The sequence below is a fragment of the Liolophura sinensis genome, chromosome 1, assembly GCF_032854445.1.
Source record: "Liolophura sinensis isolate JHLJ2023 chromosome 1, CUHK_Ljap_v2, whole genome shotgun sequence".
NCBI classification, from domain to species: Eukaryota; Metazoa; Mollusca; class Polyplacophora; order Chitonida; family Chitonidae; genus Liolophura; species Liolophura sinensis.
Genome location: NC_088295.1, coordinates 68388414 through 68412931, shown reverse-complemented (window position 1 = coordinate 68412931; position 24518 = coordinate 68388414). Strand labels below are relative to the sequence as shown.

The 24518-nt window shown below is 37.2% G+C and overlaps 1 protein-coding gene across 1 annotated transcript; it reads right to left on the bottom strand.

Moving 5' to 3' along the window:
- Positions 1 to 1375: 1375 nt before the first annotated feature.
- Positions 1376 to 24198, bottom strand: LOC135482190 (translocation protein SEC63 homolog). The gene is made up of 19 exons (XM_064762060.1): positions 24075 to 24198; positions 20088 to 20190; positions 18575 to 18689; positions 17505 to 17620; positions 17311 to 17372; positions 16543 to 16601; positions 15832 to 15882; positions 14692 to 14800; positions 13833 to 13927; positions 12986 to 13121; positions 12032 to 12124; positions 10878 to 11023; positions 10285 to 10432; positions 9497 to 9663; positions 8695 to 8868; positions 7742 to 7978; positions 5937 to 6035; positions 5428 to 5532; positions 1376 to 5081 (listed from the first exon to the last, which is right to left on the bottom strand). Exons 1-19 carry the CDS (start codon positions 24196 to 24198, stop codon positions 4953 to 4955), a joined length of 2268 nt encoding a protein of 755 aa, XP_064618130.1. The 3' UTR covers positions 1376 to 4952.
- Between the last annotated feature and the right edge of the window lie 320 nt (positions 24199 to 24518).

Below are 24518 nucleotides of genomic sequence, written 5' to 3'. Positions count from 1 at the left end.
CTAACATGAGACAGCATTGGTGACAGTGTGGTAAAGGATTGAGCATTGGTAGTTTCTAACATGAGACAACAGTGGTGACATTGTGGTTAGGGATTGAGCATTGGTAGTTTCTAACACGAGACAACAGTGGTGACATTGTGGTTAGGGATTGAGCATTGGTAGTTTCTAACATGAGACAACAGTGGTGACATTGTGGTTAGGGATTGAGCATTGGTAGTTTCTAACATGAGACAGCATTGGTGACAGTGTGGTAAAGGATTGAGCATTGGTAGTTTCTAACACGAGACAACAGTGGTGACATTGTGGTTAGGGATTGAGCATTGGTAGTTTCTAACATGAGACAACAGTGGTGACATTGTGGTTAGGGATTGAGCATTGGTAGTTTCTAACATGAGACAGCATTGGTGACAGTGTGGTAAAGGATTGAGCATTGGTAGATTCTAACATGAGACAACAGTGGTGACATTGTGGTTAGGGATTGAGCATTGGTAGTTTCTAACATGAGACAGCATTGGTGACAGTGTGGTAAAGGATTGAGCATTGGTAGTTTCTAACATGAGACAGCATTGGTGACAGTGTGGTAAGGGATTGAGCATTGGTAGTTTCAAACACAAAAGAGCAATATTGTCTGCACTGCTTAAAAATGAGCTTGGAAATGCTTTCATATAAAAGGCAACAGACAACGAGGGGAGATTACCATACCGGACAAACTTCTTGATGCAGGCAATGGAAAGAGCAGTCAATATGGAAGGGTGTCTGACAGTGGTGGGTAGGGATAATGTTGCACCCAGACAAATAGTCTTTCTTTGTAGGCTTGTAACGAAGCAATAAAACAGAAAACACTGTGTGCCAAGATTAGAGAATCCTAGGTAATACATGTATGAAACCTCTCATTGGTCAAGGAGAAGATTTTAATTTACTCCCATCTTATTAAAAGATTTTTTTTTCATCAAAGATTTTCAGCAATTTTTTAATTTCAACAGGAACGCCTTTATTCTCTGATTTGTGAGATGAAACATAGACAAGAATGGCCAAGCATGATCCAGAGACAACATACTTATGTTGACGTATGTGGTGGCTGTGAGTTCAGGGCCATCTCATGCTGGCTTCCTAAGTGGGAAGGTCTGGAAGCAACCTGCGGATGGTTGTGGGTTCCCCTCGGGCTCTGCCTGGTTTCCTCCAGCCATAATGTTGGCTGCTGTTGTAGAAGTGAAATATTCTTGAGTATGGCATAAAACACCAATCAAATAAATAAATAAATATGTTGATGCAAAAGATTATGGTTATGTGATCCAACGATTTTTATGTTATCAACTGGGAAAGTAGTTCTTGAGTTCAGTTTTTCACACCTATGAAATAAAAAAGTATACATATATTTGTTATAAATTATTTTATTTTTTAACATGTATCATGAGAACATTCTAAACAATGATGCCATGTCTCAAATTTACCATAATGTCCCAATTTTATGCCAGAGTCAAAGCCACCCACAACAGATGAAATTGCACATGAATAACAAAAAGAATTTGCTTCCAGTCATCTATACGTATACAGCCAGGAAGTAAGTTAAAGTGTCTATATATTCCTGATCACAAAAAAGCAAATATTTCTCTATCCACATTTCTTGCTGAACTTGTGTAACAGTGACTGATCATATAGTTATTGGTACTACTGTCTTGATAAAAACTGAAGGAAAAAAAATCTTAACTGTTAGAAATTTTGTGAACTTTCCTTGAAGTCAAATGTTGCCCCTTTCATTTCATATACGAAATAGTTCTATACAAAAGGAAAGCTTCTGGTTAGAAATCTGTTTGCTGAAGGCCAAAAAAAAAAAAAAAGTACAATGTGACAAATGTGAGGCAATTATTTTTAACTACACAGGCTCTAACATGGGCATCTAAAAAAAGACTCACAACAAGTTACTTAGAGCACAAGGGAAAAATTTGAGTGTTTGTGAAGTTTGTCGAGGAAACCAGTGTCATTTGTGCCTCCGAAATACAATGAGACCTGATCAAAAAATTGTCAAGAAAAGTTGCCTATTATATTTCTCAAGTTGCATGAAACAGGACTTTCTGTTTTTCTTTCATTTTGTCTTCTTAACTATGGCGAAAAAAAAAAGAGTTTGATTTCAAACCTTGTAAAGACACGTATAAACATCAGAGATGTGACTGGTAGATCTGAATACCAATCAGCCAATCAGAACACACAACAACTTTCATTAACATTCTGATACAACCAAAAGCAACTTGTACTCATATAAATACCATATAAACATTCTTCATCATGACATGTATTCAAAACACATCATCACAAAACATACAAAAAGCGTGTTTCCTACAAATAAGCATAATAGAGCCTACTCCTATACTGTATTATTCACGAACGTGAAACAAGAGGAAACAAAGCAGCCAAACTACACTATCTCAACTTAAGTATAACAAGGAAGCTGAAGGCTATGTACAAGGATAATAAGCCTCACATGAACAATAACATACACCAATAGGGAACAAACAGCTCTCAAATTCTGAGCCTAAAAACTGATTTTCCCTGAAACTCAAAACATGTGAGCTGATTTCAGAGCTGACTTGGACACCATTTTGATTTCTTCTTAGTAAATCTGTGAATAATGCCTTTGTAACAGTTGCTAATAATCAATCATTCAAGCTCGCGTCTTTAGTCTCTCCACTCTCAAACTTCAAGATTCACAATAATAGATGATGCCAATAGTATACACATGTTTTTTCTCTAAATAATCAATACATGTCTTGTTAACATAGCTGACAATCGTAAATGTTGAGTTTCAACTACACTGTAAAACTTTCTATATACAAACAAGTGGGAAGCTCTCACTGTTATACATGTGTATGAAGAAATGTAATTAAAAATGCAATGGATGGCGACGTTTATACCCACGCAATAATGTTGTGTTGAATTGGTACTTCTTAAAAAGTGCTTTACCACTGCCCATGTAAAATAAAGAATCTAACTCCTAAATTTTAAATTCATTTGAAGATTTCATAAGGCTTTTCATGTGCCCAAATCCTTACTTATCATGAGGTTAACACCATTCAAAATTTTAAACACACCAGAAAAATTTATTTATTTATTTATTTGATTGATGTTTTACACCGTACTCAAGAATATTTCAATTATACGACGGCTGCCAGCATTATGGTGCGATTTATTTATTTATTTGACGTGTTTTACCAATCTGCAGGTTGCTGGCAAACCTTCCCACTTGAGCTGGACTTGAACTCACAGCGACAGCATTGGTGAGAGGCCTCTGGGTTATTACGCTGCGCTAGTGCGCTGACCAACTAAGCCACCAAAATAAGCTTTGTCGATAACAATAGTATCAGTGGCTGAAAACATACTATATACATATGCCAACACTAGACTGGTTTGATAACAGATCGCCAATAATTAAATGTAGGAGTTCTTTTTGAAACAGTTATTTACCTTGCTTAAAAAGTGTGCAAATTTGTACATACAATCATCTATTCAAGTGTAAATACTCAAAATGATATTGAACCAACTAAGGAAAACAGAGTTACATAAATATAACAAAACAGTTGACACAGTAACAGTTTTGACTGTAAAATGACAACACATTAGAGTATAATTTGTATTACATAGCATGCTTCAACTGGTTAATAAATAGAGGAAATCAGCAAACTGGTTCCAAGACATAACGAACTGGATTGGACAGATTCTTCCATTGTGGAAAACCCAAAACATCCTACACATGAATTATGTCTCAGTATACTACCAAATACAGTAAATGTCCCAAAATTTCGCCCATGACTGAGTTGCACATTTTACCCCATTCTGTGAAATCTATTGATCTCCACAAGGTATTTTAGGTTTGTTTGCAAGGTATTACCATATCCTAATGGAACTTTCAGGACCAAAAGGCATTTCAGGCATTTAAATGCACAAAATGGGAAAAAATGTAGGTCATATTTCAAACACAGCACAAGGCTGGCTGATAAGTGTACTTCAAAATACAAACATTTGTTTTACTTTAAATGCTCATAAATCAGATAAACACTGTCTTCATGCAACACTCTGCGGTAGAAAATCTCATCCAATCAAATGAAAATGAAACTCTTACAAAGCTGGGCAGCACAAAATACAATGTAAGATTTACTTATGTCTAACATAATTATGTACTTCATGGATTAAAATTTATTAATGCTCTAAATTTTTAGAAAAAAAAATCCTGTTTTATGTCCAGTTTTATGAATAGCTTTATATAAAATGATATACACATTGACATATTATTCTCTTTCTCAAAACTTGGACTTATCAGTATTAACATGAGCAATAATAAATATATCTTCATTTCTCTTTCACGTTTAAGGTTCTAAAATTCAAAATGCATGTGAAGATAAATTATACCCTTGTCCACAAGCATATGCCAAAATCTGATTGTGGCCAAAGCTTTTCCACATAGCATAACACACATTCATGGTCTGACAGGTTTCGCATTTTCCTCATTCCCAATGCCCTTGTGAGGGGTGCACCCTGTTCCCAGTTCTCCCTGTTGCTTTGAAGGGACTCTGTTTGTAGAGTCTTCTAGAGTTCTCCTCCCTGCTTCCACATTCTCCTACTAGCAGAATTCCTTTGGACAGAAAATACCGGTGCTCTTAAGAAGGGATTACTTACTACCGGTAATCCAGTCAACTAATCAGGCCTGGGGCATTCAACTGTTCCATAGAGTAACTGCATTTCACAGGTTTCAGAACACCAGGTGATAACAGAGCAAAATTTAAAAAAAAAAAAAAATTTGCCTCAATTTCCTGCCAGGTGCCAGCACAGAATATGAACTCTGTCATAAGGAGAATGGGTTTTCAGTTCCTTCTGTCGTTGCCTCACCCTGTTCCAACTGCCCTCCAAGATAGCTTTCACAACATTCCTGGTGGCCACTGCTCCTCAGGCTACTCTTGTCTTTACTCAGAGTCCTCCTCTTCTGTAGAGTAGTCCGAGTCCTCGCTCTCCTCTTCCTGCTCTTTTTCCTCATCATCTGACAACTCCCACTGCGGATGGTCCTCCACGATCTTTGCTTCCTTCACATCGAGCTGGAACACAAGATGAAGATCAGTATGATTTGGACCAATAATTTTTGGAGATGTAGCTTTGGAGATATATATACAAACTCTGACAAAGTTACACTTGGTTAGTGGATCTTGCTAGGTGCGAAGGTAACATCAAAGGAAATTTAAGAAGTTGTCAGACAAGTTCACAGTGAGTTGAACAATTTTCCCCAAATTTGATTGGTGCATATTCAAGGACAAAATTTCTGAATTCCACATACACACAGAGAAGTCTTGCACAGCCAGAAAGAATTTAAAATTCTGCATTAGAATTATTCATACAGCCTTATTCCTTACTCTGTACCATAATGAAACTATATATAACAATTACCTTGATGTTCTGCATCTGATCAAAATCCAGGTACGAATCCGACCTCATTATCACAGAATAATGGTAGATACCAGGTCTTGGAGGAGCAGAGAACTTTAACTTGACCTGACAAACAGAACATACAGGTACATGTATGATTATTCCCATCATGTATAAACATGTCTGCAATGCAAGATTTAAAACAGTTTATAGTGCACAGAAACAAACAACCAGCCAGAATCCCAGAAACCACTAAATATGCAAAATTTAGCATCTAATTGGGTTGATTTACAAACTTCATGTAAGGATTTACAAAGTGAACCCCCATGCAATATTTGATAAAAATCAAAAATATCTGAAGCAGTTTGAATATATATAGCACAGAATCCTCAATCTGATATCCTTCCTTCCACTTTTGCCAAAAAAGTGGAACAAAGAAATTTGCATTTGAAAGCTTTAAAATAATTGATTACTACTACTAACCAATGGCAAATAAATAATCAGTACATTCATAAATAAAGACAACTCACTTCCTCTTCTCTTTTGAGACTACATAGCTGTACAGGGGCTGTGATTAACATGTGTGCCTTCCTGTCAGCAACATACACCCACCAAGCCTCCTGCTTCTCCTGTACAACAACAACAACCTCTTCAGTATTTATTTATTTAATCAGTGGTTAATGCTGTAATCAAAAGTTTTTCATTTATATGACTGGAGCAAGGGTCATGGGAATGCCAGAAACAAACCACCAACACTAAATATTCCATACGTACAATGTATATGAATATCTCTTTCAGCATTTTCAAACTTGTCAACTCCTTCCAATTTAAACTAATTACTATCACTGACAAGATACAGTAGCCCAAACTGAGATATATATGTACATATTCACTGTTCTGCAGATTGCTAAATATTTCCTCCTTCAGAAAACGGCCTTTTAACCTGCAGGATAAATACGGATTTTTAATTCTTATTTTACACACATGAACCAAGAAAAAACTACATCTAGATTAGGTTTGTCATAAAAGCCCATTGAACAATGAATCCCTGAAGGACACACTAAAGAATGAATCCCTAAAAAAAAACCACATTGAACAATGAATCCCTGAAGAACACACTAAAGAATGAACCCCTAAAAAAAACACATTGAACAATGAATCCCTGATACATACATTTATACTAATTAAGTTGCACGCAGCCTGTTTACTTTCCTCAAGGGGACTTTGTGGCTTAGTGGGTTAGTGCAGCGTAATGACCCAGAAGCCTGTCACCAATGCGGTCGCAGTGAGTTCAAGTCCAGCTCATGTTGGCTTCCTCTCCGGCCATAAGTGGGAAGGCTGTCAGCAGCCTGCGGGTGGTCGTTGATTTTCCCCGGGCTCTGCCCGATTTCCTTCCAACATAATGCTGGCTGCCGTCGTATAAGTGAAATATTCCTGAGTATGGCGTAAAACACCAATGAAATAAATAAATAAATCAAATACTTTCCTCAAGTCCCGTCTGTAGACCACCACTCTCCTCAATGTACAGCAGGACATGAATTACACATCAAAAGAAAAGAACTGATAACATATTCTACGCAGAAATCAAGAGAAAAAATGTTTACAAACAAAGCACGAACACTGACAAAATGAGCAGTATTTGGAGCCCTACAACCTAATACCTATCATTTCTGTACAAACGACCACAGTCGCCTCAATCCTACCCATCTGCGAAATATTTTGCAAAATCTTTAGGCGGTGAGGAACTCATACTGTATGAAGGCAGCTCAAAACTGTGAACTCATCTGTCACAATGATCGGTGTAAGTGTGCTCATACAACATATATGAAGTGCACATGCATGCAATGTTACACCACAGAAGAAGATGCACTCTACCTTCAGCGTAGCTTGTTCTTGATATCTCACTATTCCATATAAACTTTAATGATCACTGATAAAATGTAATCATGTAATCTGTTCTCAAAACGTACACCAATGATTCCTAACATTAATTTCATGTATTTATTTGACTGATTGGTGTTTTGCCTTACTCAATAATATTTCACGTATACAACGGCAGCCAGCTTTATGTCAGGAGGTAACCTGGCAGATCCAGGGGATCCCACAACCATCCACAGCTTATGCCAGACCTTCCCACATACGGCCCTAGAGGAAGCCAGCATGAGCAGCGATCGCAGTGGTGAGAGACTCCTAGTTCACTGAGCCAACATGGCCCCTACATCAATTTATTTATGCTTGCAACAAAGCACTGAATTTCCAAACATTTTTTTGCTGACAGTATTACTTTGATCAGCAAGACAAACTCATGGGGATACCTACAAATGACATGACTTACAATTGGGAAGTATGGACAGTGGACAGGATGGCTTTCTTTAGCTTTTGTCTCCAGCACCGTTTCTTTTTTGGCTTCCTCCTGATATTGTGACCAATCCTCGTCATCGTCGGCTGGTTCATGGTCGTTGTCTGGATTTTGGTCTTCAGCTCCCGAATTCTCACTCTCCTCAGCCGCAGACATTTCCTCCTCACTATCCTCCCCCTTTTCTGTCACAGGTTGGTCCTCTGATGGTACTGTCTGTGTTAACAAGCATAGTGACACAGCTACAGTCTTATTGCACCCCCTTCTCAAAGTGCTGACTACTTCACTGACTGGTGATATGCTCAAGAATGCTTCACTAAGGATCAGGTTTATGGGTGGAGGAATGCCTGGAGTAATCCTCATCTTCGCCAGGTACGTATACATTTAACTTATAAACCTCGTGACTTAAAAGAACAGACAACACTTTATCAAATGTATACATGCATTCATGAAATATTCCAGAGGAAGTTTAAAAAGCATAATTTGTTATTTTTGTGATGTTGTACAACCAGCTACAACCAAGACATCACAGTTCAAAGTAAACAAAATCATCCACACTGAGACAGATGAAAACACCTCCATATTATCAGTTTTATCAAGATATTTCTATAATTCAAGGACATGTCTGTTTCCTTAAACCCTGTTTTGCCTATGGAACATATGAATCTGTTTCCAGTTGCTCCCACATGACACACTCCATGGCCTCGTAAGAATTTCTTATTAGAAGTTTATTTATAGTGTTAACAAGCATGTCAGAGAGAAATGTCTGTGACAGTTTACGTCTGTTTTCATCTTTCTTCCTAAACAACTCAAGCAATGAGTTAAACTAATGACAAAGAATGTGGTGTCTGTCACAGTGTCGCTACTTTATTTATTTAGTTGTTAACAACAGAAAATACCCGCAACTAACAGGTACAATTCCATGCTCTCACCCCATTTGGGTCCTTGTGACTCTCCTGTCCCTGTTTAGCAATGCCGACCCCAGCAGCTGCTTTCCAGTTATACACCTGCTTCACCTTCTTCTTCTGTTTTCCATGACCTCCTTTCTTCTTCTGCTTCTTCTGTTTCTCCCAGACTTTGGGCTTTCTCAGTGGAGACTCTCCTGCCTAAAAATCAAAACCATGAAATCAAAAAAGGAAAATCTGGAGTCTTCAAGCCTGAAATTCATTAGTCATCCTGTGACTAAAATGACAGACAATGATAACTATCAACATGAACTATCACTCTAGTCTCCAAGCTTTCATAATCATGACTAACACTGGCCTAGGTTAGTGGCCTCTGACATCCCTAGCCTTTAAAGGAATAAACTACATATTTTTTTGAGATTTTTCAACTGCTCACAATGATTAATTGAAGTTCCCTGACATCTACTATACATGTACGAATAGATCTAAAATGTGTGTCTGGCTTACAACAATGTAATTTTTTTCCACGTACAATTTTAATTTCCTGTGGATACATAGAGACGGACATGATAATGTATTGCAACTCACTCATTTGTTCATTTCTGGTTTCATGGTAACCAGATTTTCTTGCTTTACCAGTTTGGTCCCAGAGTTTGTACACTTTTCTCATCTCAAAATTCACCAACTTTTCCTTAGTCACTACTTTCACTTCTCTCCACACAACATGCAACACCCATTCATATACCGGACATGTTCAAGATGCTAACGGCAGTTTTAATGATGAAATTCATGACAAGGAAGAACCCGTTTTCATTAGTCGATGCTATACCTGATTTGTATCCTCTTCCACCTCGTCCATCTTGACATCTTCCTCCACTGGCTGTTCTGGTTCTATGTGCTCCTTATCAAACAACTCAGACATGCTCTGTCGCTTAAGTGTCACCGTCACCGTGACGATAGAGCCAGCTGTTATTGTGGAATCCTCATCATCCAACACTGAAGACCAAAACAACCAACAGTTATGTTGATGTATATAATGCCATAAAAAATACAACATCAGTGAGTTTTACGGGTGGAAGAAACTGGATTGCCTGTAGTATACCATATACCTTTGGAAAGTTACTATCAAATTATCCCACATATGACATACAGGAGCTGTTGTTAAACGCCAAACTAATGAATTTTCCACTTATATGACGTTGATCGGTTTTATGGGTGGAGGAAAATGGATTCACTGATGTAAACCACCGACCTTTAGCAAGTTGCTGACTAACTTACCCACATGTGAAAATACAGGTTGGGATTTGTTTGCCGCTTGCCAACATTGCCCTACAAGCAATGAGACTAAGGGAATCTACAAACTCTCTGTCCTAACAGTACTTAATTACATACCTGTATTTTATGCTTATTGTAAGAGTTAATGAAATCCAGGTCCTCACGGCAGACAACACTTTCTGACACAAAACCGCAAAAAGTACTCAGTAAACAAGAGACTGAATAGCACAAATCAAGGGTCCTCCATTTAGTGCACCTGGCCAGAATTTTAAATATCTTGGTTTAAAAAAGACAAATTTTTTGTCCAATGTAATATAAATGAAATAGTTATCATAATGTTACCTTCTGATCGTACTGTCATTTCCACGTTGGGCATATCAGAAGCTACGTTAATAACATCCTGGTACTCTGAGTCACTCAAGGTACGGAGCAGAGAGCGTCGATCTTCTGACTTCATCGCCACAAACTCACGAATGCTGCGAATCGTTCTCTGTCAAGTAAACAATGAACACATAATGAAGTGAATCAACAGGCTATGGGAAACCTGTCTAATATGCCTCAAAAACATGTAGTTTTGGCCTATTTAAATTGTGTAGCTCATTGTTCACTCCTGCACTTGTGATGGCAATGTTACGCCTGTATTGCAAGAGAAAAATGGTCAGTTCAGTTTGAGCCCAAGTTGCCAGTACTAAGTCTTAATGGTTACGACAGCAAAACAAAGAGCTATCTCTGACCAAGTGCTTGACCATGTGTGTACAGAAGTTTTCAAACAGATCTTGTACATGTTGAACATCTTAATGCTTACGATAACAAAACCTGTTATTGCTGACCAAGCACTCATTTAGCGAGGACAGAAGTGTTCCTGCATGTCCTGTAAGGTTTAATATCTTAATGGTTAGGATAACAAAGCCTGTTAACTCTGACCAAACACTTACCCGCCGTGTACAGAAGTGTTTTAGCATGTCCTGTGTGATGTGGGGTAGCTGTAGTAGAGGGCTTGACTTGTCCTCCAGTCCCTGAATGATCATCTGAGATAACTTCATACAGTTTTCAGCAGTCTCCAGTCGAGGCATGTGTGCCACTATACAACACCACCAAAATCAACAAATAAGACATACATTCTGGGCCTTAAATATACTATAAACTATTGCTTTACAAGAACAGGCTACATCCACTGTTCAATATTGTATCAATATTAACCTTGTCATAGCTGTGGCAAGAGAGAATAAAAAAATCAAAAAACAAAAACTCTATATTTTGCTTTGACAGCTTTTCTCCTTCAATTTTTATGTTTGAGCAAAGTTCATTCCAGAAAGTATATTGCAACAAAATTCTTAGTGTTTCAAAAGAGGTAATCAAATATCTGACAAGACTAAATAAGATGACATTACTTAGAGTTTTTCAAGCATCAAGTGCCTTTAAAATATTTTGACCATTAAAGAAACACCTCACTGAGACCATGAAAGAGCAATCCTAACAAAGTGTTGTTACATGTACCTAGACAAAATCCCCATGAAATGAATTATAATATAACCAATACTACTCAAGTTCTGATTTCGTCTGCAGGAAAAGCTTTATTAAACTCAATTTGTGCCAAAATAGATTTTCCACTGTATTAATCTGGATTAACAAAAAAAGAAAGAAGCAAGTAAAGAGTTGTTTTGGCAGTCAAGACTTTGTGATCCTAAGCCCAGCATATGAATGTCTATCACCCTCTGATAATGTACTGACTAATGTAAACAGAATCTAAAGTAGAATGGTTACAACAGGAATGACCTGACACCAGTAAACTCTATGGTGACAAACAGCAAGCATTCCCAATGTAACACCATAGTCAACTTCACAATTAGGATATGACCAGCCTAAAACCTGATACACAGTCTGGTCCAGGGTATTTTTGAACCTGTGATAAGGGTTTGGGGGTCCGATGTTTGGTAAAATGATGAAATTTTCATATGTGTGTTATTTGCATGTATGAAAATGGTGCAACTGGACAATTGTGCAGATGAAAAGGGTACCCAAATGTTCAACTAGATCTGGCCCTGTGACACTATATATAATGATTGTCATGGCCAACGGGTATACTCACATCTACCAGTGGCTGCTCCAGCTACTAACTGAGCCACGCAGTTGATCATTTCATTGATGAGGTATGGGCATTTCTCTAACACATACTGACGATCTACAAGTAAAAAAGTAAGGTTCTGCTAATATTTTTGCTGCCATAATTTAGATTTGTATTTTATTGTTGTGTAAATGTCATGATTAAGAATTTGCAAAACCAATCAAACTTTAGCGAGTTATTGATGAAGTGAAGTGTGACATACACACTTGCCTATGGGTGCTTATATGCAAAGGTGTACCATAATGAGTGACAATTGATAAAATTTTCAAAATACCATGATTCACATTATGAATTGTTTTTCACATAAAATAATCATTATATTTTCTGCAAAGTATATCTATTAGATAACTAAGCAGCCCTTATATCTTACTAGTGGAAGACAAGCCGTCTTCAAGAAATCTCAACTCAAATGGCACCAGATTCAAGGCTGGGATTGAACCGTCTTCACAGCTGTGTGTTAATTACAAAGTTGCTTACATACATGCATGCATGTACGTATTAAGACATTTACAAGTACTATATTCAACAAAGGCTTAACCTCACAGACTTTTCCATGAATTTACGTATAAAATACATATTTTACAGTGTAAGCATAATTAGTATACGGTAGAAGAATGCGTTCTGTGCAACACTTCATCTTCCATGCACAGAACACCTGAGGCTTCTGGCATATACATTTACCTGTGGTGAGAATAAATGCTTACCTGACGATATATCTAAACATTAATCATTTCACACTCCAGCAACATTTCCAATCTTTTTGACCTCTGCGCAAACATTTGTCTATAAAAAGCTTCTTTGTGTTGAAAATCAAATACAATATAACGCTATCTACATGTACATGTAGTCAAATGTTTTTGATAGCATAAATCAGAACATCAAAAATCTAACTCGGCACTGCCAGTTGTAGTGACGTACCTAACTCCAGAGAATTGGGAGGAAGCTTCAATCGTGTTAGATGAGAGTGGATCAAAGCCCTGGCTTTAACACTGTAAGGAAAACACAGGGGCTTCTCTTTGTTCTTTTCATTCAGGTTGGGCAGATCTCGCATCAGCTAAACAACACAACATTTCAAATTAGTTTATGAACATGATTCAGTCAAACTTTACAGTTACGGTTTCATCCCCCCACCCAACCGAACCAGGGATGGTATACCGACATGTATACATAAATAATGTCTAAAGTTTTTGTATTCTAGAGAGAAATGAAGGAGAGAAATGAAACACTACTTTTGGTGCTGAAATTTACATTTTCACTAAAGGATGTCATACTACTGTAATTCTTCAACCTTCTGCATGTTTGCAAGGTGTCTATTCAAGCATATTCTGTGGGCATTATTCTGTGTTGACTCATAGAATTATACTTTTTGAGAAGCCCTGAAACTGGCCAACCCAACCAATGTAATTTTGTCTCCAAAATCAAATAAAAAATGTGCATAAATTGCACTGGAAATCGCTCTTTCATGTGAGAAAAGGTTGAAGAATTAGGGTATCTTCCAAACTAGCCTCAAAAGACCTATGGAAATCTCAGACTCTGGAGTGGGGGTGGGAAATTCACTAAGTCATTATTATAGTCATTATTTTAGGTTAAATACAGTAAGAAAATTTGCAAGCAGAGCACTATTTTGCGGATACTTAGAAAGCATATTCTGAGTTGCACTCTTAAAATTTCTTTATGCACAGTCACAATGTCACCATTAAAGTTTGGGATTAGAACCTTTCTTGTTTTTCCAGATATGTCCCTATAATACTTGGAATTGACTCACCATTGGTATTTCCTCATTGTCACTAGGCCTCTCCACAATGTCCTTGTTGTGAAACTTGTCAAATTCCCATGATGCTGCTAACACCATTATTGCTCCTATGCAAACAACAAGAAACTGATAGTTAATTGTTGCAAAAATTATGACTGCCTGTTCTGTAACATCAGTAAATTGGACATTTTCAGAGGGGGATATTTGTCAATACAACATTATTTATTTATTTGACTGGCATTGTATGTCATACTCAAGAACATTTCAATTGTACGACAGGAGACATCATTTTGGTGAGAGGAAACCGGGCTGGAAAAACGACCATCCTCAGGTTGCTGACAGATCTTCCCATGTACGGTCGGAGAGGAAGCCAGCATGAGCTGGAGGTAAACTCATATCAACAGAGTTGATGAGAGACTCCTGGGTCATTGTGCCATAGTGGCGTGCTAACCACCTCAGCCCCCACAATACAACATTAGGACGAACAAAAAATAACCCATGGATTAGCTAAGCTTCAGGTTTTTCCATTCTTACATGTATTTGGAAACTTTAAATATTTTATTGCATGTTGCAAGTTAATCTGACGTCAACATTGCTCTTGCAATGTCTAGTTCTCACTTTGTTGAATTAAAAATGACCAAAAAAAAAAAACAACATGACAACAAAAAACAACAACAACAAAACCCCCAATAAGAATGCTATTAACGCCTTTACTTTCATTATTTATGTCCAGAACTTTAATACTTTCATTATTTATTGTCATCATTTATGTCCTGTACTTATTTTCAATTATTTACACCCTGCACTTGATCTTGCATCTTTTTATTGCTTTTCTTGTCCTGCGTCTTTAATAGCTGTCTTGATAACTTACTCTTGAGGATCATGTTAGGGGTCTTGTGGAAAAAGTAGCAGTAGAGCTTGGTGGTATCCAGTAGAACCTGGTCTCCTGTGAACTTGATACTCCGGTACCACCATGTCCCCTGATAAAACACACAGATAAACAGTCAACAGCTAACCTATCCCTAATGACAATACCAATCTCAAAATAGCACACCATCTTAAGTACAATGAAATTTACTGCAATCTGGTACTAAACTGGCAATCTTAGAGCACTGGAGTACCTCATATGGCAAATGATGAGTGGGAACAAAAGGATTGGCCAGCCTTTTTCCTGCCCACCAAGCCCAGGATTAGCATCTGTTTAGGTTTTGGGGTTGTTTGGTGGAGTAATGGTGTCTCAGTTAGCCAGCACTATAAACACTTTATCATTTGAACAAGCCAGTTACAACATGACCTCAACGTATGATCAAAACAATGTTGAAATAGACTTGTAACAAACAAAAACAATGATATCAGAGGATTAGCATTAACCTTTTTTATGTCATGTTTTTACAACCATTCATATATAAGACCAGTTTGCAATTACTAGCTGAATTACACACACCATTGATACAGGATTTAGCATACAACATAAAACAATCAGATCCAGCTTTATTAGCAATGTTTCAATCTTGATTATTCTAAGAATGTTTTGAAGCCGATGATACATATTTAATTCATCCGAAAATTTTCTTAAGACTCAAGATCAGAACACAGCTAGCGATTAAACCTGGAAGTTGTTATCCGTAACCAATATGTTACCAGCTTCTAAATACCAATTAAAAACATTATAACAGCAGCCATTTACTTAGCAATGGAACACATACAGACCACTGGCTAGAGAATAAAGCTGAACAACACTTCATTCAGACAAAGTGTTGTTGTTGTAGGAATGTAGCATCCATTTTCCCAACTGCAATATCTGTAACAAGCTGGTTGTATGTACGTAGAGATTCCAAAGTCATTTACATAAAAGTTAAGAGGATTCCAAACTATCTCTGAGCTGATACACACAAATATTGCATGTCCATGAACTAGGCAAATTAAAAACAGCAGGGAGTTCAAAAAAAGAACTACCTAATAGGAAGAGCTTCGGTAAAAATGAAGAAGGGTATTAATGAGATCTACTTACCACTGCTAAAGGCAGTATGATGAGAAATATCGCAGCATACACACCCAGAACCTGTCAACAGGTAGTACAACACACAATTACCACATTGTTCCTTTACATTTCCAAAACATCTTTGGGTTTTCACTGATAAAATTAAAATCGTTGGAATATAGTATTAGATTTATATTTTACAGCATGGTCAAGAATAATGCACTTACAATGTTCTTGTGCACGACAAATCAGTCATTGTTTGACCCGCTTAACTGTTAAAAAGCTCAGCTTTAAATGCAAGAAGCTAGTGCCATAGCCCGTGATGTCTTTACCAGTCTTCTAAACCTCATAGCTGTGCTCTTTATTAATGTGATAACAACTTCAGGTGTCCAGGGACAGGATTGCCAAATGTCACAGCCATACTGTTAATGGCTTAAAAGTCTCGCTACTCATTTATTAACATGTAGTCATTCAATGACAAGAGTTGTAAAAAGTGCCCTGAATGACCTAAAATTTCGTCCACAAAGGTGTATTTTCAGAGGCCAATAAATGTCACAAAATATTATTTTTGGTGTTGAAACTTACCATTTTCCAGTAGAATATCCTCCCATGTTCCAAGCAAACCTCACAACACCTTTCTAAAATCAATAGTACTCTCAGAATCATGAAAAATGTGAAAGTTAGCCATGGACGAAATTAATCGTCATTTAGGGTATGTTGCGCATTGGAGTCTGTACTTACCCATACAGAGTTCTCTCTTTCCACAATCCACTTCGGCAGAGCAATGCCAAACCTTGTCACTAGAAGTAAACAATGACATTTAATAATTTATCTGTTTGCTTGGTAACAGGAATCCAATACCAAACGTGAAGAATAGTTAGTTTCTTTACAGACGTCACAATTTAACATCTCTGAAACCACAACAACATGAGTGTACAATAATCCCTATACATACATCAGAATAAGCAGAAAAAGCTAGGAAAAAGAAAGCAAAAGGCCATAAATTTTAACAAAGTATAAAATAACAAAAAAAAAAAAAAAAAGTAAAACAAATGATACAGCTACATGGGGATGAATGGAGACATGTTTCTGAGATCATCCAGAAACAATGATATTTCCTACCACCTGTGTACTTGTAGACCCTATGAGAGCCTACCACCTGTGCACTTGTAGACCTTATGAGAGCCTACCACCTGTGCACTTGTAGACCGTATGAGAGCCTACCACCTGTGTACTTGTAGACCGTATGAGAGCCTACCACCTGTGCACTTGTAGACCGTATGAGAGCCTACCACCTGTGCACTTGTAGACCGTATGAGAGCCTACCACCTGTGTACTTGTAGACCATATGAGTGTGTCAGGCCGAACTTGTTACACATGCTTCTATCAATAAAACTACATGTAGCTCATGGACAACATTAAATGTTATCAGCCCTCTGACTGGTTAATGCTAGATGGCTTTTCCTGTTTAAGCAGTGTAGTATTAACCACAGACGGTGAATACTTTACCTCCTGGCCCATCTGGGTTGCCATACTCTTCCCAGTTCTTCCTGGAGTCTTCATCTGTTAACCTGCAATGCACAGTAATTCTTTCTTTACTACATTTGAACTTTCCAAATGGCAAACAATCATATGACTTTTGTTATTCACAAACAATCCAACACAGAGCAACAACTATCTTTGAACAGTATTATAGTACTCACGCGGCATACGCCTTAGCAACTCTCATGAACTTTGCAGAGTCACCTGTAGATTTGTCAGGGTGAAGCACTAAACTCAGCTGTCTGTAAGCCCTCCTAATCTCACTGGTAGAAGCACCCTGTCAACAAACAAACATTTGTACTTTGGTCAATATTGGTGTTTTGAGATCTGACATTCAGACATCACCTCTCTGTGGTGCCATCGTTTTATGTCACGGGAGGGCTAATCAGTGCATTTTGACATGGTTGGGGAGAATTTATATTACCCATTATCAGTGAATTTTATTTCCTATTTTCACAAAGTCTGTATTTATTTATTTTATTTTATTGGTGTTTTACGCCGTACTCAAGAATATTTCACCTGTACGACGGCCAGCATTTTAGTGGGAGGACACCGGGAAGAGCCGGGGGAAACCCACGACCATCCGCAGGTCTCTGGCCGGAGAGGAAGCCAGCATGAGCTGGACTTGAACTCACAGCGACCCCATTGGTTCAATACTGTATACACTAGTAGCTGTCTATGGTAGTACACAGTGATTAGCCAACAAAGTTACTGCACCAAGGAACAACAACATTATGTTATATGGTCAAAACTCAAAATTCCCATATTGTTGATTACTGGCCATGTAGCTTGTGTTAAAGCATCAGCCAGACATGCCTTGCTCAGGCTCAAACTATTCATAAACAAAAAAAGATTCATGAAAATTGGTGTCACCTGCACAGAAAGCAGGAGGTTTAATGGTATACATGTAGATATGTTCGACTAGACAAGACTGTCATTCAGGATAAGATCTGATTATTGTACACTCATGTTGTTTCAGAGAATTGTATTACTCCAATCAAATCTTATTTTGGATAAATTTGCAGTGCTGACTCCTGACTTAACTCATGATGTTTAACTCAACACTGACTAGAAACAAAATATCTTCCACACTGGAAATGACCACTGACTTGCCACCACCTCTTTCTCAAATTAAATTGAAGGCCTAGTTGCAGATAACATGCCTTACACGTAAGCTCATAATAAAATTCAACACAGCTGCTATTGCAAGAGTCAATTTAATTCTACTTACCCTTTCAATACCAAGTTCCACAAAAGGATCATATTCCACATAATCTAATTGTATTTTGGACACCTTGTAGGCCAGTAGTGCAAAGATAACCCAACCAATGGCAAGGCCAACTTTGCTGTAAGTGAATGAGAAGAAGAATATTGCTGTTGTTTTTATAACGATACACAAATTTTAACATAAAACCATAACTAATACAGGTTACTGCTAATAGCAGTCATGTATTAGTGTGTAAAGGCATTGTCCTGTCCCATCCAGGATCTGTTGGATTTCTGCACAAATTAGTATGAGTGAAAATGACAATAAATACCACATATTCCCATGTTGCAATTTCATGATAAACTTTACTTCCACAAACGTACGAAAAAGTACCTTACCGATCTTACTCAATAAAGCTCTCCGACTGTTCGTGGGAAATACTGCATCAACCTGTGGATGGTCATGGGTTTCCTCAGGTTCTGCCCGGTTTCATAATGCTGGCCGCCGCAGTGTATTTATTTGACTGATGTTTTACGCCGTATTAAAGAATATTTCACTTATACTATGTCAGCCAGTGTTATGGTGGGAGGAAATATGTCCACAAAGGAATCTTTAGGGCGCATGTAATGCGCCTCCTTGTTGCATGAAGGATTTCTACCGCTCTTTTATCTAGTGCTGCTTCACTGAGACCACTTACCACAGGTAAGTAAGCTGCCTTGCCTGAGCCGTTGATACGAGTCAACCAGTTGTTGAGCTATCCCCTTAATGCTGAATGCCAAGTGAGGAAGTTACAACTTCCACTTTTAAGGTCTTAGGTGTGATAAAGCCTAATCAAGATTATTCCTTTATTAGGCTTACTCTGAGCTAAAGATAAAAGCTTGACCTTTGGCAGACACAAACACAAAATACCTTAACCACTGGTAAAAACCTGTGCGTCCTTTAACTAAATATCTGAACTTATTCCAAAAATGCACATGAAGTTATAAAACTGTCATTAAAAGTTACAACTCTGGAAAATATATTATCTCAAAATAGTAACCTATGTCATATGTTTAAAGTTAAACAAAACAACACAACCGAGAGCTACGGTAAATTTATTACAACAGTGAGCTCTTTTCTAGGAAATCAATTCTCACGCTAAACAGCAGACATTCGGTGTGAATTTTGCCCCTTGTGCATAGATACAAATTTAACCAAAACCTGTGTCCCTTCCCCTGGGGCGAATAAATCTGTCCCCAGCTTAAAGGAATTGCTTCTTTCTCACAATACATCACCTTACTTCTAAAAAGCTAAAATTAGACATTTGTGGGTATACAGCCGCCAAAAATAAATTCTTATGTATAGCTTGTTGTAGAGATCATGATCAATGTATCATACATACTACATGTACATGTAAATCAGTCAAGAACAAACATGATACACTGTAGTAACGCTTAGTGTAAACATTCTGTTACAAAATAATGGTAACATACACCTGCACATATAAAATGTTTACACACTTTGTATATTTAAAAGATATTAAGAAAAGTAGACTTACATCCCCTTCTGTTTCGCTTGAATCCATGGCTGATTAGCTTTAAGGCGATGATTTTTTTCAATGCAGGGCCCACATTGACAAATAATCTGCTTTTCTTCAGCTTCTGAGAAATAAAAATATTTAGCATTAACTTCAGTGGTGATCTAGAGTTCACAAGCAATTCATAATTTTTGATGAGGTGATGCTGTCACTTCAAGGCACCCTAGGGCCAGTGTTAACATGGGCTACAAGTATGTAAAATACACAAAACTAATTAACAAGAATCCTCTGAAGTATTTACTTGGGTAGGTTTGATTTCCCAATGTTGTAAAATAATAAGTAGCGCTACTATTCTGAAGGTAGCGACATCACTTTTCACTGGGACGAGAATCCGTTGTCATGATGACGCAACTCGAAAACTTGCTTGTAAAATGAATAAAGGTTCAATGCCACATTGATAGTACTTCTGCCACATTATGGCAAGAAGCAGGAAAACCTTGTCTTTGACATGAGAATAACAACCAAAATCACAACAAACAGGCAAGAGACGCTTTCTCAAAAAGTTAAAATAAACGAAAAACAGATAAAAACCAAAAATCACAATAAAAATAGTTCTTTAACAACAATTTTAGAAATATAATTAACCATAATTGCAGTTTTTATACAATAACAAACATATGCATTAAACGATGTGAAGTTATTGCGTACACCAGGTCCACGTGAGAAAGGTATACGTTAGAGATAGTCCTTTTCATCCCTGGAGACTCCCTGGGGTAGCATGCTTAACTGAGTAAAAATGTGTAGTTCAAGAATAATTTAATATATTTTTAGAGAACATCTTAAATATGTGAGCGGAGTCCCAAATACAAAGGGTTAGGTTTAATAATCATGCACCTTTATTTACTTATCTAAAAATAAATTTTTGAGCTTCAAATATTCAAATTGTTAAAATAATGCTTCTTTAAACAAGAAATAAATGTAAGCCAAACTGGATACTTTTTTGGGGGTTCAATGCAAGCTCTTTATCTGCCATGCTGAAGGACAGAGAGAGAGTATACTGTTGGTTAGCTAGGGAAGTGTTCTTTTTGAATCTGTTTCCTCGATGGACGTAACTACTGTATTAGATTCACTTCCATTTAGTTCTCAGCTACCTCACTTAATAATTCAGCTGACCAAATAACCTCCCTCCACATTCAACATCTAACATCTACATTTACCTTATTGGTCATTTAGACATTGCTTAATTCTGTAATCCTACATTAATAGTCAGACATCAAGGAACTAGATGTGGAGTTATAATTAGTTTCTTCATTATCAGACTGACACAGTGACAGCCATTGCCTTTTCTAGTTATTTAGTGGCACGTCTCAGCATAATTATCACTATCTATCCCTGTGAGATACTCATTTGCATGGAAGCCTATTTTCATTAGTCTTGGTATTTCTGATTTTGTATTCCATTTCAAAACAAAGGTTTACTTTCTAATACGAATTCTAAATATTATTTTATATTCAAAGCGTGGACTTTTACTGATTATTCTTGATCAGTTCCACAGAGGGTTTCGGACTGCTTGTAGTTTGCGTCCAATAAATGTCAGAATATCAAATAAGTCATTAAACCAGACGCCCACTCTACTCTAGTGCTTTTTACTCATTCAGTTTGTCATTCTGGTCTTCAAGCCCTTCACTTTCGCAATCTAGATTTACATGTGTACACATCAAACTTTGAAGTGCAAGGCTATTAAATCAGCCATGGCTTCTCAGAAAACAAACTTACTCAGAAGAAATAAAAATTTTCTCATTACCCTTGGAAACAAGGAAATGGTATTTTTTTTCAGCCATGAGAATGCTCATTGCAATTCGTTATTTCCTTATCACATCCCATTACTTGATGAACATGTTACAGTGATGTGGTCAAACTGCGACAAAGGCCTTAAACACAAACTACAAAGAAAAAATATGACGGGTTATACAAAGGCAAGGTAATTATTCTCACGGAAACTAGGGCAGCTTCTAACAGCCACCTAGCCACTCTGTGCTATCACCTTGAATAGATTTAGCCAGAATTTGATCGTCTCATTTCCAAATTTCTCCTGGATTCCTTATCTCTCCAGTGTCAATTTTGTCAGAATAGGGCATGATCACATCTCAAAGACACTGACCCCTCCCCCCTTACTGAACATTTGCCGACAAGCACACTTTTAACACACAGAGGGTGCCCTCCTGTATAACTCTCTGATATTTAAAACTGTGTATCTTAATTTGATGTTTGATTAACATGGTTATCATAACTTGACTGTTATGGGCTTTTGACAACTTACATGTATGCTATACTCAGTAAACTTTTCAAATAATGAGATGTCGAATAATGGGACCAAAAACTACCATAGGTCTTTCAAATCGATCCCTGTTCAGTGGTCAATATTTTATATTGATACTGAGACAGTATTTTAATGGATAAATGTAATGAACTCATGACAAACTAATTTTTAGACAAAGAAATTAATATTAAAAAGAAGCTTCTTTATAATTTGCTTAATTTACAAGGAATCTGTATGATGATATTTTTATTGTAAATAAATTGTTGGTTGATGTTTAATGTTTGTTGCCAAAATTTTGCAGTCTAAGGAAATTAATATATTTGCTTTGATAAGCCTTAACTAGCTTTTCTAAAGTCTTTCTAAAGTTAGTTATTTTGTACCCAACCTGTTTCATCCCAAGTCATTCTGTAACCAAGATATTTATGTAGATGTACTTAATACAGCTACCTTATTTTCGTACAGGACATATTTCATGAACACATTATAACATTTGAAATATCAACATACTTGCATGTCACAATAAATGATCTTGAACTTATGCCGATCTCTCATGCTTAAGGAAAACATTTAAACGCCATATGTTACACCATGTTAAAATTGTGGGTCCAAGCTTTTCAGGTATAACTCAGTTCTTAGTTCGAGACTGCTCTGACGTTAAGAGTGGTAACATTTTGTTTTGCCATGGATGGCCCCAAATCAAAGTCAGAGTACACGCCATCTAAAAATCTGATGCAGCTGCTGTGGCAGTGTGTCACAGTGTTTGGGACAAAAATTATCCATCAAATAAATCTCCACAGCCTTATATTTGCACACACTTATGTTCCTTATCTTTTAATCTGTCTATTTATTTTATTGTAAGCACAACGTTGATCTGTTATTTCCCAGGCCGCACGGGTCTGAGATTTCTTGGTGATGCTCAAAGCAAAAGGCTATGCTGACAGCCTTGACATATATGACAAGCACATGTAACTGCATCAGGTTTTTAAATGAAACATGCTGACGTTGGTTTGGGGTCATTCTTGGCCAAAAAAAAATTTGCCAAACCTACCATCAGGGCAATCTCAGACAACCCAGTGTTATGAGCTGACGTTTGGTTGAACACGTTAGTAGTCTTGCACATTATCCAGTATGATGTTTCACACAACATTCATAACATGGAGATGTCCAAAAGTGGTTCAAAATGTCTGAGTATTGTTGTCATATGACAACAAAAAAGTCCTGAAATGATGACAAAACCTTTGAAGTCATATAACTTGTAGCTTGTATAACTGATTGAGTCAGTTAGATGATGTAAAACCTGGCTCAAGTTGAGTTATACAGCTTGTTGCATTTGCAGGATTAATTTCCTGAGTACGAAATGACTAGGCACATAATGGTTGGGGTACAAAATGAACAGATGACTTACTATTATACTAACAGCTGCTTACTACATGAAAGAATCATGAATCAGTGTTGTCATAAATATAACCTTAACCTGTTATCGACCGCGTCACTCTGCCATTTCTAGAAGAAAACACCAGGTAAAAACTGTTAAGCGACATAAAATATCAAACAGCTGTGAATGTCATCATAGAAAAAAAAACGTGAGTGTTGTACACCATTGAGCATGTATACAACAACAACGTTGTAGGTAAAAGCATGAAAATGGAAACACTACACATGAAGCGATTTCATTTTAAATACAATACCTTTCTTGACTTTACGCGGCCATAAGTAATAGGTGGCTGGTATAAGAACAAGTCCCCAAAATGATAAGAGGAAGTAAAAGAAAGTCCCTCCTTCTTCATCGTACTCAAATTGCATGCCTGCCATGTTGGCGACTGACAGAACAGAAGTTCCGAGACACGTCACTGCGAGTAGTTCAGCACAGCGAAAAGTAAAACGTCATCCACTTCGCAGGTCTTTCGGCAATTTCCGTAACCAAATCATATCCTCTGGTGTAGAAACATTATATAAAATCACGAAGTAGATCCTTTTACAACATTGTTCCATCCAGAGCCACAGGTGATAAGCTATAAATGAGTTCTAAAAGAAAATTGTTCGGATTAATATCTCAAAACACATTTCTTGATGAAGCACAATGGGGAAAACTTCAAAAAGAGTCCTGTATATTGAGATTACCCGGAAATACA